Source organism: Theobroma cacao, chromosome 9 (assembly GCF_000208745.1).
Source record: "Theobroma cacao cultivar B97-61/B2 chromosome 9, Criollo_cocoa_genome_V2, whole genome shotgun sequence".
Lineage (NCBI taxonomy): Eukaryota > Viridiplantae > Streptophyta > Magnoliopsida > Malvales > Malvaceae > Theobroma > Theobroma cacao.
This window is the reverse complement of record NC_030858.1, coordinates 30,119,777-30,137,166: the sequence shown is the minus strand read 5'-3', so window position 1 is coordinate 30,137,166 and position 17,390 is coordinate 30,119,777. Positions and strand designations below refer to the sequence as shown.

Below are 17,390 nucleotides of genomic sequence, written 5' to 3'. Positions count from 1 at the left end.
CTTTAAGGTTTTGTGTTGGCTTGGTTAGCAAAGTAGGAGGCTGGCTTTGCTAAAGTGATGTTCCAGTGTTCCATTTTAGAAGTGCTACAAAGCAATTTGTCGTGGGTACGAATCCAGTGTTCCATTTTCAATGGACAAGCTGTCTTTTGCCAAACATGTTCCATTTCTGAAGTGCTACAAAGCAATTTGTCGAAAACATGACCTACATTTCTAATTTTGTTAATTAAAAATAATCTTTGACTTTGATTAACATCTCAAAAGATATACTAAAAGTGAATTTTTTTTCAAAAGTAATTAAAAATATTTTAAATTGATTTAAATTATATAATAAAATTTATTTTTTTCTTGTTTTATAAATTTTATCTGATTTTAATCATCCAGATTAGACTCAATTAGATTCTCAATTAGACTCACAAAATCAAAGACGATTAGATTCAATCACAAAGATCATCTAGGTTTACACACCTTCGTTTCATCCCACGGGCAGAGCACAAGAGGCAAGGGCATGTTAGTAAAATGATAGAGACAAATTCCCAAATGCCACCTGCCAAGACAAAACACCCAAATCATCAGTCTGACAAAAATCCCACAAAAATCCCACGTAAATCTAAGAGGACCCATTAGCCATTAAGTAACAACAGAAGGTCAAAACAGTAAACATGAAAAAAGGAAAGAAAAATTGAAGGGCTGCCTTGGATTTTGATTCTGTCTAAAATAGAACTATTTCAGAAAAAATAATAATAAATAAATAAATAAATAAAGAGACCCTTCCAAAGGGAGGGGCTTGCCTTTGGTTGAGAGTCTTTGTAGGCATAGCAAAAAAAGACATAAAACGGCGACCGTAGCTGCGTATTTGGTCCGTACAAATGCCAGCTGTCTCCCGCTAATTCCAGCTGTGCTCGCAAATAAAGCTTACCAATCCTCTGTACCATCCATTCTTCTTTCTTTCTTTTTTTTTAACTTTTTGTATTTAAATTTACATTGCTGTCATTTATTATTTTATTTTTTTCACAGTACAGTAAATTAAAGGCTGTCCCCAACAAGAGATATTCTTATATTTAAAAATCATTGCAGAGGGAGTTATTTGTTTGTTTATTATATAATAAATAGTTTTACTATCCGTATTTCTTGACGTAAATACTGAACAGTAATGGCATTCGTTAATTTTAGAAACAGGATGAAAATGCTTTTTTTTCTCACGTTTAATGTTCGATAGTAAAAGCTTATAAATCTGTTTTCATATTTTCTTCTAAACTTTTCTAAAAAAAAAAAGAAAAAATAAAATACTATTAATTCAAGCCCCACGTGTTCACGTGACTAAGCCGATACATACAGCTCACTAAAGCTGATATATCTCGTCACTCGCGATATTAATAGATACGGTGGGGACTGAGAAATCGATCTGGACCGTACAATGGACTGTCAGTCGCAATTGAATGATCTTGACCGTACAATTCGGTTACCTGTCTAAGGTGTTGACTTGACCAGACGCGATAAAAAGCTGTCGTTTAAAAATTTTAATTTAAAAAACGTGCAATTTTTTTTTAAATCTTTTAACAGAATTTTAGAGTTGACGGTAAAAATGTGGGGTCCGTGGGGGCAAGCGCTTTTTTGCCCGCCTTGACCTGTCCCGTCTCCATATCATATTATCATTTTTATATAAATCCGATTCCAAATAAATACTTCATAACTCCGCATCTCACTCGAAACATATTTAAATGATATTATATTTTATAACTCCACCTCAGATTTTAGATTTTAGATTTTACCACATGGTAAAATGTCAGTTAATATTGAATTTTATAATATTGAATTTTTTAAAGTAAAATTTACAAAAATATTAATTAAATTTAAAAATTTATTTGGGTATAATAAAATGGGAATATATTAATTAAGAAAATAATCCTAGTTAGAAATTTTTTTATAATTTAAACTAAAATTATATATATATATATATATATGTCCGAACGCAGGGCTAGGCAGCCTAAACATGCCCCTGAGTTGTTGTAATTTTTTAAATTAAAAAATCTGACCCAACTCGACTTGATTCTTAGGTTGGTATGGGCGTAACTAGTGAAATGCTGGGCCCTTTTGCCACCCCCAGTCTCGTGGTTCGTAATGAAATCATTGACTATTTGACTTTATGTCTCTTTGACATTTCAAGCTTGTTCTAGGTTAATGTTTTGCTGGTCTATCGCTCTTTTTATTTTTTTAATACATTTTCAATCATTATTGATGTATATGAGATTAATAATAATAATAATAATAATAATAATAATAATAGTAATAGTAGTAGTAGTAGTAGATTCTACACAAATGAGGACATGGATAAATACTTTAAAAAATAATAAATAGAAATTAACAAAAAAGTCAAATATATTGTTATAATACTGTAAAAATAATACTTATTACAATAATAATATTTTCTTCGTTCTGAATTGAATGTTTATCTTTTTGTTGGAATGTTTGAAATTATGTTTATTTTTCCTTCAAAAAATTTGATGATTATTTTTATTTTTTAAACACTTGTCACTTTATATATATATATATATTTCATATTAATTTTTAATAATTTTTTTCAACTTTTGACATAAGAAACTACAACTTATCAATATTATAATTTAAAAAAAAGCATACTAAAGTCAATACTTTTTTCTTAATCTTTCTGTCAAGTCAAAATGTGGACATTCAATTTCAAATGGAAAGAATTTTAAAAATATTACTCTTAAAGTATTAGAATCATAAAATGTATATTGTAAAATCCTAATATTTCCATTCTAATTGGTTAATTTGGAACAAATCTCTCACAACATCGTTAAAAGTAGTTGTAAAGGGGTTTTTCAAACTTTTTTTCTAATTTTAGAAATGAGATGTAAAAAAATGGGTTACCTTATATATAAAATTTCAAAACTTAGTTATGTCCTTACGTTATGCATATAAAAATTATTGGAAATTTTTTTAATCATGCCACTTGTTTTGTCAATTTGGTCCCAAATATTTATACTTCCTGACATGACATGTAAAAAGACGAGGTCTACCTCTTCATAAGAAAATGAAAGTCAATTAATTCATAAATGAATTATTACGATCAAACTAATGGATTTTTATTTGAAACAAAAATCTATTAAAATAAAAATATCAAAACCAATATTGAATTCAATGGATTAATTCTTTCGTCTCGATAAAAATGTTAGATTCAAGCACAATGACTTTCCTTTGAATCTATCTGGACTCTTAAATATTAGATTCAAATTTTAAGTTGAGATGGAATTTACGAAATAAAGAGTGGTATGCTTCTAATACGAATTAATGAATTAATCACCTAGATGAGATGTCATATAATTCATAGATATTGTTGAACTCCTTGTGCCGACCTTTTATCATAATACATAGACTCATGAAAACCTAATTTAGTGACACCAAATGGCTTGGACATTGAATAATCAAACCAATTGGATTCAATATCTTATTTATCTTTGCTTTTACAGCGTGCTTGAATGGGTAATGACCACCTACGTACTTTTTCAACATTCTTTTCTAATCTTTCTTTAATGTGTATATACATATATATATTTAAGTCTTTAGAAGGACAAAAGCAAAGATTGATCATATGGTTGATGTTTTCTATGTTATAATGAGCAACTCATTAAGTGGGCTTAGAGATAAAACGATGCATCTCTTTTAAATGTTTGGTGATCACCATTTTTGATTTCGCAACCTAAATTTATGAGTCAAGGGGAACAACAAGTAGGAGCTACCAAACCTATATTCCCTATATACAAATTATATTCAACTTACTTCTCTTCTGTTAGAAAATAAGGTTATTAAATAGGGGTATTTTGCATACAAGTATTAGGAAAGATAGAATGCTTCACATCGTTATTCATTAGAGAGTCCTTTAGTATATAAGCGTACGGGACTGAAACAAATAGTATATTTCCAACAAAAAATTAACAAAGAGAAGCTGTCACATATCTTTGATCTGATATGGCAGTTGTGGTTGGTTGTGGTGAAGTTGTTGATCATGAACTACGAATCTTTTATTCCATGTAAAATTTAATATTAATTCAATGCAGCCCCTAAACATAATGAAACCTAAAACCCTAACAAACATGAAGCATTTGCTCCAGTCAGGCCAATAAGGCTTGACCATGGCTGCTACTTTCTTTATTCTAAATGGCTAACACAAAAACATAAGTCACAGTCATGGTTAACTATAGGATGAAAATGATGAAGGCTTCATATATATATATATACAATTACAATGAGCCAAAAAAGAAAATCCCATCATCTGTCAGCTTCAATTCTTCTGTGAATAGTCCAAAGGCAAATTAATCAGCATCACACATTTATTTATTTATTTATGGGAGCAAAAGTGGTGCTTTTGTGTTTTAATAAAGTAAGGAAGTGAGTAGTGACAAAGGCTGATGATGGCCCTAATGTGACATATGTCTCTATGGTTAATAAAAGATTAAGCAGGCAAAGTGGTAGAAGGGGTTAAAATTCATTCTTGTCATTACTTTGTTATTGAAATGTCACTGCTTTTGGTTAACAAAACGAGCATCATTACTCATTAAAGCACATGCATCAAATCCCAATTTCACCTTCTTTCCTTTTAAATATAGGACAAATTAAGTGGGTCAAGCCGATTGCCAAAGTCCCACAAAAGATTTAATTTTTTATTTTTTGGGGGGGTGGTGGGGACGGAGGGTTAATTACTAAAAAACCCTCCTTCAAAATCACTTTCAACAAGATTGTAGGCACATTTCTTGCTTCCTTTCTGCTAGATTGACTGTTATTAAATTAATTTATTCCCTTAATTAAAAGCAAGTATATAATGACAACACTGACCATAGATCGATTTTCATGAAGCTATAAGGTATGGTAAAATAAAAAATATATGCTATATATGTTTCAGCTATATAAAGGGGATGATGGAGATGCAATACAACAGATGAGTTCATATTATAGTTGTTAAATCAATATATATATATATATATATATATATATATAGATATCGTGTATCGATATCTTCTTTTTTAGTATCAAATATCGTAACGTATTGTAAGATACGATAAAATTTTCTAAGATTAATTATAAATAATATTTATACATGTAAAATAGAAAAATATTATATTTTTAATAGAATTGAAGATTATAAGATCTAAATTGAAAAGATAATTATTTTTTTAATTTAAACTTTTAACATATTCCTTAATAATATAGATTTTTAAATAAAATATACATTTTTATATTAATGTATTAATTAAAAAATAAAAAACATTTCTTAGGTTAAAATTAAAAAGGAATTCAATTTTTTTATTTTTCTTTTGTTTAAAATCCAAAGATCAAAACACATAAAATATAATTTATTATGTTTCAACTCAAAAAAATAATAATAATAAAAATTTAATAATTAATTAAAATTAAACTTATAAAAAAATGTACCGATTATATTATACGATATGTTCCCACATCGTAAGATATATATAGCATATCATACGATACATTTTTTATATTTAATTAAATATAATACAATTATAAATATATATAATTTCTTACTAATATTGTAACATATCATAGTGATAACCATGGTTCACATTCATATACGTGTGAATCACACTGAATGTAGCCAAAAATTGAAGCGCCACAATCAAAGAAAATAAAAGGTCGTGAAAGGTAATTTCCCAACAAGCTGCCGAACAAAAGTGCACATTTAATAGGCTGATATCCGTGGAGATATCAATGTCACAAAGGGCTTTTATAAATTCCAGTTGTTTCCATCATTTTGGCAGCACATAGTCAAGTCCCTCTCTCTTTCATCTTCATTTGGGAGAGACTACTCTCACAAGCATATATATAATAATAATAATAATAACAATAAATATAATTAAAATAATAAATTAAAGAACACATAAAATAGTGGTAGGAATAATATGTAAGTTGGGCATCCAAGTGCAGGTCCCTTTCACGGTGGCCATGCAAAAAAAAAAAAGAAGAGAGATGGGGATTGTGGGCCAACCCTGACGAAGTTGAATCACACCCAGCTGATTCTATTCCCTCTTGTGACTTTAAATTGGACTGTGACTACTGCTGTACTCGTTTGCATTTTTTACAACCCAATTCTTTCATTTTTATGGGATTTCGGCCTTCCATCCATCTTCAAAGCTACCACAATCAATCAAAAGTGTTCACATTAATTTCTCGTATCTTTTTTTTTTTAGCACATATCTTCGGGCTGTATCATTTGATTATCTATAATTAAGTAGCCAAAAGCCCAAAGGTACTAAATTATAATTTTGAATTTAATTCTTTGCTTTACAATTTAACAAGTGATAATAGGAAATGTCCTTGTAGAGTAGGATGAAGGGAAATTAGGTAATGTAGCCAAACCATGCTATATATATAAAAAAAGAAAACATCGGATGCCGAATCCGTTAAACTTTGACATATTGGTAATGTTTCTGCTTGCTTGCTCTTTTGAAAGTAATAAAAGCCTAATAAGACAATGCATGAAATATCAGATGGATTGAATTTAATATACTATTTAAAGAACATTTGTAAAGTTAGTTTACTATTTATAGTCATATTATTGTCTTAATATGGTAGTTGATAATTGATGTGATAATTATTTTGAATATAAAAAATGGTCCGTATGACATTTTTTTTAATTTTTTGTGAAGCAAAAAGTTTGAAGCTAGTTAAATATTTGACTGGTTGACGAGAATCAACAACTTCCAATAAATTTAGGGGGAATTAGGAATTAAAAAAATCAAGTGGAATTAAATTATGGAACCCTAGAATGGATCCATAATGACATCAATTCATTGAATGCATCGGCTTCTTTTCTTTTCTTTTCTTTTTTTAATAAGAAAAACATTTTTGTTGTGCAAAATAACATGATTTCATTCCATTCCTCCAAAGTCCATTTCTAAATGATTTTATCTCTCAAAGTGTCAGCCAGCAAAACCAACCTGTACTCATTCAAATAGATATTATATTATATTACATAAAATAAAATAAAATAAAATTAAAATGCCGAGATTTTTGGAATCTCTCTCACCAAAATTTCACGAGAAATAGTGTTCTCAAGCCGAGACTAAATGTAGAGCCAAGCCGAGTCAAACCCTTGCCTTTAAAGCCACCAATCGTACGCACCGGTGCATATGGTACCATCTCCCCACAAGTCGCTGTCAAAAAATAAATACCACTACTTCTTTTTTTTTTTTTTACTTCGAAAGATATATCACATTTTATAAATGGGAGCAGCTTAATTAAACCTCTACCAGCGAGAGACATTTTAAGCAACTGAGCTCCACATCACAAAGAATAGTATTTTTAAAATATTAGATTTTATACCACTACTTCTTTTTACATTAACAAATATTTTATTTATTTAAATAACATAAATAAAACATAATATTTTAAAAAGTTAAAATAATTTTATTTTTTTAAGTTTTACTCGTAATTTTATATGAGTTTATTAGTATTTGAAATAGATTGTTCGCTCCAAACATATAAATGGCCTTAACGACAAATGTAAAATTTTTAAAATGCCATCACATTTAGTTCACAATATCTTATTATTTTGAAAGAAATAAAATGTAGATATTTAAATCATGTTGTTTTGAGCTTTTTAGATCATAATGTCTTATGGTTTATGGTTTCTCTTCATATGTCCATTTTGAATTGAAGTGCCAAAAATCAACAACAAATTTGGAGCTTTTCAATAATGAAATCTAGATTTTGAGGGAGTTTTAGCTTTTGGTTGGTTTAGAAATACTGAAACTCTTATTTCTATGATAAAAGAAAGGTAAAATTATCTTAAAAATACTATCATTTTATTAAAATTACAAAAACATTAATAATTGACTAACATCTTATGTGTCTAACGAAATATATTTTTTTGAGAATAATTTTTTTTAATACTAATAGATCCATATGAAATTATAAGAAAAATTTAGAGAGGTATGGCAATTTTTCCATATTTAAAAAGTTATTAAATTATTTAAAAAATTTGAAATAAATTATTATTTTTTATTATATTTAATTAAATTTTTATATTTTTATTTTATTGGCGAAATGTGTTAACACGTCGTAATTGATGACTATATGTCATATTTATGTAACATAATAACATAATTATATGAAATTTTTTACTTTTTATGTCTATGCCAAGTTAGTGTTACGTCTATGATTCATCAAAATACTATTTTAGTATAAGATAAAAATATACAGATTTAATTAAACGTAATAAAAAAATTTTATTTAATTTTCAGATTTTTATGAAATTTTTAAAATATATTTTGAAGTGAAAATTAACCATTCACTAAAAGAAAAGAGTTTATTTTCTTAAAAATTAGTATCCAAAATTTCATTCCTTATTAATAAAAACATTTAGCCGTGGTCAGCAGGAATATCAACGATTGTAATTGGCTTGCTCAGATTTGACGGCCACAATTTAAGGGAGCCCACCGAAAAAGATCCCACCGTAGTGGTCACCCAAAGAAGAGTTGCACGTTGTGAAAATGAAGGCCTTGCGTTTCCCTCGTGTCGGTATTAAGTAAAGTTGTTCCAGCTAGATGGGACCACCTTAAGTTAAAGACGCGACACGTGTCTCTTTCCCCAGTTTGACAGCTCATCATCGATGATTGAGGGACCACTTCTGATTTTTATTTGCTTTTTTATATTTATGTCTTTTTGTGTTTCCGGTTCTGCCCCTCCTTCTCCTCTGGGTCTTAACCTTGTACTCCGAGCAGAGTCGCTCACGTTTTTCCGCGTGCCACGTGGGAATTTTTTGACATGATGTGATCACGTGACTGGCACACGTCATACCCCCTACGCTGTCGGGTTTTAGACATTTGAACGCCCTCGCTCAGACCTTTGCTTTCATGTGAGTGTGTGACAGCCTGTTCATTTAATTAACGACAATCGCTAATTGGCTATGTACAGTACCGACTATTTCTTTGGAATATGAGAAAAACAATGATTGAATCATTTTCATTTGAATAATAATAATAATAATAATAATAATAATGTTAAATGTCTTCGGAATAAATCAATTCTGTAAAAACTTAGTTTAATTAAGAGGAATGATTTTGCAAACTAAATTTAAAAAAAAAAAAGATTACGAAATCTTAATATTGACTTAATTATAATCATAAATTTTTAACTAGCAATAAATTTCTAGATAAAATCTTATGTATTTCCTAGGTTTCATAGAAGTTACATTAATTCTTCATCCCATCAGTTTATAAATCATGTTAGAAGAAAAATTAATTAGGGAGAGGAGGAAAGAAAAAGTGGATCTTGTTTTGATATATATTTTATAATAATAAGGTAAATATTCAAATTTTCTTAAAAATCATACCTAGTTCATAATTTATAGGTTTTGTTTAGTAATTGAAAATTATTTTTTTTGAAAGAAGATGTTTCAATTTTGGTTGAAGATAAAAAGCTTCTTACTAATTTAAATATATCATGGATAATAGCTCATTTAAAATAAAGATATTGATAAAAATATAAAAAAAATTATAGATTTTATTTTTTTAATAAATTAAAGACATGGATAAATATTAGATTTGTCATTATACTTCACTCAAATTTCAACTTTACCCTTTTACTATAATTTGGTTTGAATGTATTATTTTATTTTTATTTATGCAAAAAATTAACACAGTCCAATTAAAATTATATTAGTTCATTGTTTTAAAGATGAAGGGCATATTATTATGGTTACAATATAAAAAAAGTTTATATATTTTTTCAAATTTATCAACTAAGCTATTTTATTTTGTTGCTACATTTAATTAATTGAGCTTTTAAAATATTATTTTTATACAATTATGTTCTTATTTTATACATAGTTATTAAAATTCATTATTTTTAAATACGTCAATTTTCATCTGAAATGATGACATGGATGACACGTAAACTAATGACATGTACAATGTAAATTAGCGCTGCATCGTACTGTATAAGCACCAATTAAGCATAAAATATCATAATTTAATTTAAAATAGATAAATGACGTTGCATTTTCTTACAAAACAAGACTCAGTTGGGTTCAATAAAAAAAAATTATTGAGAGAGACTTTCTTCGATATTGTAGCCCATTATTCGGATGTGAATCGCTGGTGAGATACAAGCCACGTCAAGTAGCAAAAGATTCATCCACGTCATCAATAACGATAAATTGAGATAACAGAAAATTTAGAACAACGTTTAAATTCAACCATTCCTTTCTCTCTACTTAGAAACTCAGTTATGGCGCCATCTTTGCTTCATTTGAAGACTGCAGCTGTTGCTGTGGAGTCTGTTAAAGCTGCTGAACATGACAACATTACTAGAGTTCAACTCCCGGACAAGACAAGGAACTCTCGGGTCCTTGTCCTTGGCGGAACTGGTCGGGTTGGAGGGTCTACAGCCACCGCTCTTTCCAAGCTTTGCCCTGACCTTCGAATTGTCCTCGGTGGTAGGAACAGGTTAGAGAGCGACAACCCAGTTTTCTAATTGCTTGGTTGATGAGGAAATGGAAGGAAATTGAATAGGAATGAAGGTTTTTTTTTGTGGGATTTTGGTTTATTTAATATATCCTGAATTGAAGGCAAATAATTTAAATGTTTGGCTGATGATTTGAGAGAAATGAGATAACTTACTGATCTTTAAAGTGGGAGATGTCGGGGGATAAAGAGAGGAATATGCTTATTTGCTGATAAAAGGGAAGATAACAAAAAGTCTGTTCTTTTAAATTGTAAAGTAGATTATCACTTTTATAAGAGATTAGTTTCGTTCCATTGTTACTTTATTGATTTGCTTTTCTTGCTGTGCCATCGAAATTTTCCTTCCAAACCTTATTAAGATTCATCTAGATATTCAAAGCAATATTTAACAAGCAGTCAATCCAATAAAAAGGGAACAAAAAAGCTATCAGGTCTTTGGCATTTGTCCTGCCTTGTGAAATTCCTCACTTTTATTTAGCTAAGATGTTGATTGTTGGAAACATTTACTGCATAGGGAAAATGGGGCTGCCATGGTGGCTACGCTAGGAAATAATTCCGAATTTGCAGAAGTCAACATTGACAACAAAGATTCATTGGAAGCAGCTTTAAGTGGTGAGAATTTCTCTTATGACATTGTTCATATTTTCTTCTGTACCTATATCATCCGTGCATGTTACATCATAACAGAAATTGAACAAGTTTATCTGAAAATGGATGTTGGGATACTCTCATTCTTTTAAGTTTTATATGTTGGCTGTGTGTTCAGGATTCACATCTTCATGTTCTTTTAGCTGTTACATTTTTTTTGGTTTAAGATTGCCATCTCTCAAAGTTTTATGGATGTAATACCCCTTGGAAAAAACATAGCATAACCAAATTGGCCGCCTCACCTCTTCTCGAATAAAGGAGATCCCAAGTTCAAATTCCACCAATTCAAATCAACCATCAGATAATTTGTTCTACAGTATTAACTCCCAATGGCTTTATCTAGACCTAGGAAAGGACAAAAGGTTGGAGCCAAGTACCGAATTAGGATTTTCAGTTTGAGGGTATGAAAGTTTTATATAATATTAAAGCTTAAACATGTAAAATATATCAAGTAATCTAATACAATAAACACAAATTAAAAAAAAAAACCATAACATAAAATATTTTTGTTGTCTAGGCTGAGTACAAAATTAATTTAAGTAAGAACCTTAATTTTGGAGAAGCAAGTTATACAAAATTAATACAATGGACATTGGTATTTCAAATTATTTAAATTGTAAAGGAACTAACTTGTAAAAGGTAGACTAGAATAAACTCTAATGAAATTATAAAACGGGATTGAAAATTACTTGATCAAAAATGTTCTTGAAAAGTTTTGGCTTTGCCATTGGAGAAGCAAGTAGTTCTTTTTCAAATTGTTGTTTACCTAAGTAAAATATATAGGTTAACTTAAATTATTTAAGAGGATACATTAATTTTACATCAGTTGAGTCAAAAACCTAAAAATAAATTTAATATAGTTAAAAGCTATCATTGATTATTCAATAAGTGAGAATCACGTAACTTCAAATTTTCTAATTTTAACAAAAAAAATATAAAATATCAATATAAAACTTATATTTTGACTTGTGTGAAATCAAATCACACTATATAGGTAGTCCATGACTTGTCCACACCCTTGGAAAGAAGAACAGAGTAGTACTCATAATTCATTCTCATGAAATTGAACTAGTTGATTTTAGTTGTACTCAATTTAAAACATAATGAGTTTATATCATTCAAGCCTACCCTTTGCTTCTGATGCTTAAGCTGTACTGGTTCCTCTGCAGATGTGGATCTTGTAGTTCATGCTGCAGGACCTTTTCAGCAGGCACAGAAGTGCAATGTCTTGGAAGCAGCCATAGAGACCAAGGTGAGGCAAAGGTAATTATTATGTGTGAATTTATTTCTTTATTTTCTGTACTCTGTGTTTCTTCTTTTCATGGCCTTGTGTAGAGTTTTAGTGCATGACTGGTGCTAATGTAGAAATTATTCTTGTTTGTCAAACAGACTGCATATCTTGATGTTTGTGATGATACAAGCTATGCTTTTCGTGCAAAATCATTCAAGGATATAGCAGTAGAGGCAAATATTCCAGCCATAATTACTGGTGGAATCTATCCTGGAGTGAGCAATGGTAACATTCCTGTTATATGTCCACAGTTTAAGTGCACAAAACTTGTTGGTGCATTGAAGACATGTGAGAGTAATAAAATGAATAATGTAAAAATCTAAAACAAATATTTTTGATAAATTAAAGTGTTCAAGGTTTGATGTCTGCCCCCAAAGTTATTAGTCTTAGTCTTACATATAGTTGCAAACATTGGTTTGATAAATGTCCTGGATTTTTTGCATCCTGCTGTTAAATCTTGAAAATCTCTAGCAATTATGTCATTAAACATACACTTAACTATGAAGCTTTGTGTTTAATATGATTGGCCTTTACATGCATAACACTTTGGCTTTAAAAAGGATTGAATTACAATGAAAGGATTGAATTACAACGAAAACTACAGAGCATCATTGACTCGAGACAATATATATCTTATAATTAAACTCCCTGCTGATTCCTTCTTCCATATATCTGGGATTAACCATGCAAGTATCTGATATTTAGGTTTGATATTTTGGGGGTTGTCTAAAGGTTTCTGTGACACTGCCAACCTATCAAAACCAGGCTTATTTCAGCTTCAAACCAGCTGTGATTTCAGAGGCAAAATTACCTATGACTAGCGCCAAGTCCTTCAATTGGAGACCTGTTAATATATAGTGCTACATTAGTTTGTTATAAGAGAAAGACTTGTCAAATTGGTTACTGTGCTGTCTTGATCCCATACAATAGTGCTGTTTTTCATGACAGTGATGGCAGCAGAGCTAGTTCGTGCTGCAAGAAGTGAAAGTAAGGGGAAGCCAGAGAGGCTAAGGTAATTACACCTTGCTAATGATTATATGAAGTCCAAGGGTAATTCATCTCAGAATTGATTTCCATTTTATTCAAGTACATCCCAGTATGTTTTTATTGTTCTGTAAGTTCTTTTTCTTGTTCTTATATTTATTATCTGGAATTCATTTAAGATAAAAAGAATAAAACTGAAGGTAAGGTAGTAATGTTCCAGTAAAAGTGTTTCTAACCAATAATACACTAGAATATTTAACTCATCTAAGCTTTAACCCCTAGCTAGAATGGAGCTGGTTACTTCAGGGTTTTGTGATGCAAAGAAAATATTAGTCTGGCTATGATGTTATGGTGGCTAAAAGAATATATGTACCACCTTTGAAGCATTATAATCCTTTGCTTGTTTTATCAGCCACTTCACCAAATAGCTGATAACAGTTCATGTATTCCTTTGCACACTATATGTGATTCCTGCGTGAATGTGCACTGTCAGATTCTCCTACTACACAGCAGGCAGTGGTGGTGCTGGTCCAACTATATTAGCCACCAGTTTTTTACTTCTTGGCGAGGAAGTTGTTGCATATAATAGAGGTGAGTATTGAGAAAATTTTACAAAAATTTAGTATCTTTTTTCCTTAGATTAGAATTCTCACCTTTCTGCATAGGATGCATAACATGATTTAAGTATTGTTTGATCAGGACAAAAAATCAAGTTAAAGCCCTTTACTGGAATGCTCAATGTGGACTTTGGAAAAGGAATTGGGAAGAGAGATGTTTATTTATTGTAAGTTCTTTTAAGAAACTGCTCTTACTCAAAAAAACTTTCTTGCATAAATCTGAGTTCCTGGTTCAAGGAATTAGTCTTTTCACTCTAATCCCAAATGCATTTTGGGAGCAGATTGCGTCTAAAATTATTTACACCCACTTCATGTCTACTTTATTCCAAACAAGGCTAAAATATCCTCCCTTACAACTTATAAAAGTAGATTTTTGCTTAGTTTTCAGAATGAGTGAAACTTTTTATGAGAAATATACCTCTTATTTCTATTCAATCGTTTTTTTAAATATTGAACTTCATGAAGCATCAACATAGTTTCCCTGTCTCAAATTACTTAAAGGTTGCATGATAACTAGAGGAAATCTTATGTTCCATTTTAAGTGATTAGGTTTAAATCTTTATATTTGTTTTTCGGCAACCGCCATTTGTAATCAGTAGAGTATAAGAGCTTTCCAGTGTTGAAAGGATTCTTCCCATGGGTCACCAGCAAGAAAATCTACTAAATATTTGTCATAAAGTTTCAAGTTTTTGAATTCAAAACTCTGCTTACTGTCATCTCCATTCTTTGTATGTTTCCTGTTGAAGTGTTTAACTTTCTTGTATTCCTTACAATTGCACCCAGTATGCGAAAAACAAAGTTCAACTACATTCTCATCTCAATTTGATAGGTGACCTTCACATAATTAGCTTACAGAATAGAAGTAAACATCAATCATGAGCAAGCAAAACAAATCCCCTAATTGACCCATACGACAAGCTTCCATTCATATTTAGAGCACCAGAATAAGTTAAGAGTAATTTAATATAATACTCAAATTTGTATTCTCTAAATATGTCCCTGAAGTCCAAAAAACTGTCAAGAAAATTGCAGCATGCAATATGTTGAGTTTCAAATGACATTTTCTTGGCAACTTGAATCTACTGTGAGTGTAGCATTTTTGGTCTAGGTCTCTGTGCTTACTGCTCACCGCTTAGCCAACATTGAATGTCATTTAGAGGAGTGGCTCAGTTCCCATCTAGCTGCCTTATCTCCAATAAAGTTGTACTCAATGAATTCTTTCTTGTATCAGGAATTTACCTGAGGTACGAAGTGCTCATGAGGTCCTAGAAGTACCAACTGTCAGTGCTCGATTTGGAACTGCACCATTCTTCTGGAATTGGGGAATGGAAGCAATGACAAATCTTCTTCCTACGGTATGCTCTTATATTATGTAAATCTAATGTTTTCCCCAAATAATTGACATGGCTAAAACTATCCTGATCTTGAACCTTACTTTTCTGGCTTAGAGAGTGGCACAATGTATAAATTAATGAAAATCAGAAATAACAACTTTGGGATCCCAAACTCCCAATCGTACCTTAAATTCTCGGAGAAAGTGATAACAAGTTAGCTGATGTTCTTTAGTGTTGGTTAACTATTGGATGTTGGCTGATGTTCTCTAGTGATAGTTGGTTAACTATTGGTTCCTACAGGGTGTTAAAATGCAGCAGCAAAGTGTAACTTTCTAGGTTTTAATTGCAATCTTATACTGTGCCAGAATATTCTGTAATGCGCCTAAAGGGAATGTGTCAATACTAGGAAATTACTGGCATGTTCATTTGCTCAAACAAAGTCTAAATTTATCAGCTATGCTTTTAGCTCCTTTAAACAAGTCAAACCCATTATAAAGTAAATGTTGCAGGAATTTCTGAGAGATAGAAGCAAAGTCCAACAGTTGGTTCAATTGTTTGATCCACTAGTCCGAGCAGTTGATGGGATCGCTGGTGAGCGTGTGTCAATGAGGGTATGATACTAAAATAACTGGGCAAACTGTGATGGCTAATATTCCAAATAATTGTTTTATGCTTCTAAATGTCTTGATCATATATGTCAATAGAATATTTTCTTCTGTTTTTTCCAGGTTGATTTGGAATGCTCAGATGGTCGCAATACACTTGCCTTGTTTAGTCACAGGAGACTCTCTGTGTATGTTTAAAGATTCTAGAAATAAGTTTGATGTTCAATAAAGCCTCTGCCCTTAGAATCCCTTAAATATGTAAACTCTCTGCAGAAGGCATTGGGTCTTGCAAAATTCTCAGAAATGTTTTATTGGATGCTTTGAATTAGATATGATGTATGCAGAATTCATTTATTCCAGATTGGTGGGAAGTGCCACAGCTGCTTTTGCCCTAGCAATTCTTGAAGGAAGCACACAGCCTGGTGTTTGGTTTCCAGAAGAGGTAAGTGAAAATGTTAAATATCATTAGGAGACAAAATTTATATTTAAACATTATAGATCTTGCTTTAAAATTTTGTATAGCCTGAAGGAATTGCAATTGAGGCTAGAGAAGTTCTACTCGAGCGTGCTGCACAAGGAACAATTAGCTTTGTGATGAATAAGTATGTCCCAGAAGTTAAATTTCTACCTTAATTCATCTCTCTCTCTCTATCTAACTGACATTTTGGTGAATAGGCCACCCTGGATGGTAGAAACAGATCCAAAAGAGCTTGGATTAGGAATATATGTATGAGAATGCTGAAAACGAAGTTGCATTGTAGGCCATTTTTCCTGCTTCAGCTTCCCCACAATGCTGCAGAGGTAGTATGAATAACTTGTTCATCCTTGTGACTGAGCTTTATTTATCATGTCAGATGCCCTGGAGAGTACAGCTAGGGTGCAATGGTTTTGAAGAGGAAAGCAAGTGCAATTGTCTGGAGCTTGATTTTTGATTCTTGTAATGAAATTTGTATCCTTTGAACGATTTACAAATTTGTCAGTCAAAGAATATATAGTTGAATCTTCAATAGTTCTTTCTGCCATTGCCCCTCTTCTTTCTTTCTTATTATCTTTTGGTTTTCAAGATTGGGGGCAGGAAATGGTTTTGATATTGGCTCCAAGGAATACATCAGTATGGACAAGAAAATGAATTAAAACACAATGCTTTATCTAAATGCTTGCATGAATCCTAAAGGATGAAGTCATTATGAAACAGCGTGAATTATCGCTACTCATTGTCTGTTCTGAATAAGCCTTCTGTCCAGATTCCACTAGGTCGTTGAAGATAAAAGAGTAACATGTCAGATATTACTCCATTGCAGCTTTAAAAATGACTGCTTAGCAACACTTTTTGCCTAATGTTTAGGCATCAAAAAAGAGGACTCCTTGGGTAATTCATGTCTTTATACCCCAAATAATAGTATGGCTTG

The 17,390-nt window shown here is 30.9% G+C and overlaps 1 protein-coding gene across 2 annotated transcripts; it reads left to right on the top strand.

Moving 5' to 3' along the window:
• On the top strand, nucleotides 10,225-17,003 carry LOC18589905. Of its 2 annotated transcripts, XM_007015086.2 has the most exons (14): nucleotides 10,225-10,484; nucleotides 11,017-11,114; nucleotides 12,320-12,402; nucleotides 12,540-12,666; nucleotides 13,390-13,453; nucleotides 13,919-14,016; nucleotides 14,125-14,209; nucleotides 15,274-15,397; nucleotides 15,886-15,987; nucleotides 16,105-16,169; nucleotides 16,342-16,423; nucleotides 16,504-16,583; nucleotides 16,657-16,738; nucleotides 16,836-17,003. In XM_007015086.2, the coding sequence occupies exons 1-13, from the start codon at nucleotides 10,267-10,269 to the stop codon at nucleotides 16,712-16,714; spliced, it is 1,284 nt and encodes a 427-aa protein (XP_007015148.2). In that variant the 5' UTR covers nucleotides 10,225-10,266; the 3' UTR covers nucleotides 16,715-16,738; nucleotides 16,836-17,003. The 2 variants fall into 2 exon arrangements, with proteins under 2 accessions (XP_007015148.2, XP_017981917.1); XM_018126428.1 differs by having other exon boundaries at nucleotides 16,657-17,003.

Excerpts from the sequence above, each read along its gene's own strand:
- LOC18589905 (XM_007015086.2), top strand. The coding sequence starts at position 10,267 with ATGGCGCCATCTTTGCTTCATTTGAAGACTGCAGCTGTTGCTGTGGAG. Across the intron at positions 13,454-13,918 it reads GGGAAGCCAGAGAGGCTAAG|ATTCTCCTACTACACAGCAG; the intron begins GTAATTACACCT and ends GTGCACTGTCAG. Across the intron at positions 14,017-14,124 it reads AGTTGTTGCATATAATAGAG|GACAAAAAATCAAGTTAAAG; the intron begins GTGAGTATTGAG and ends TTGTTTGATCAG.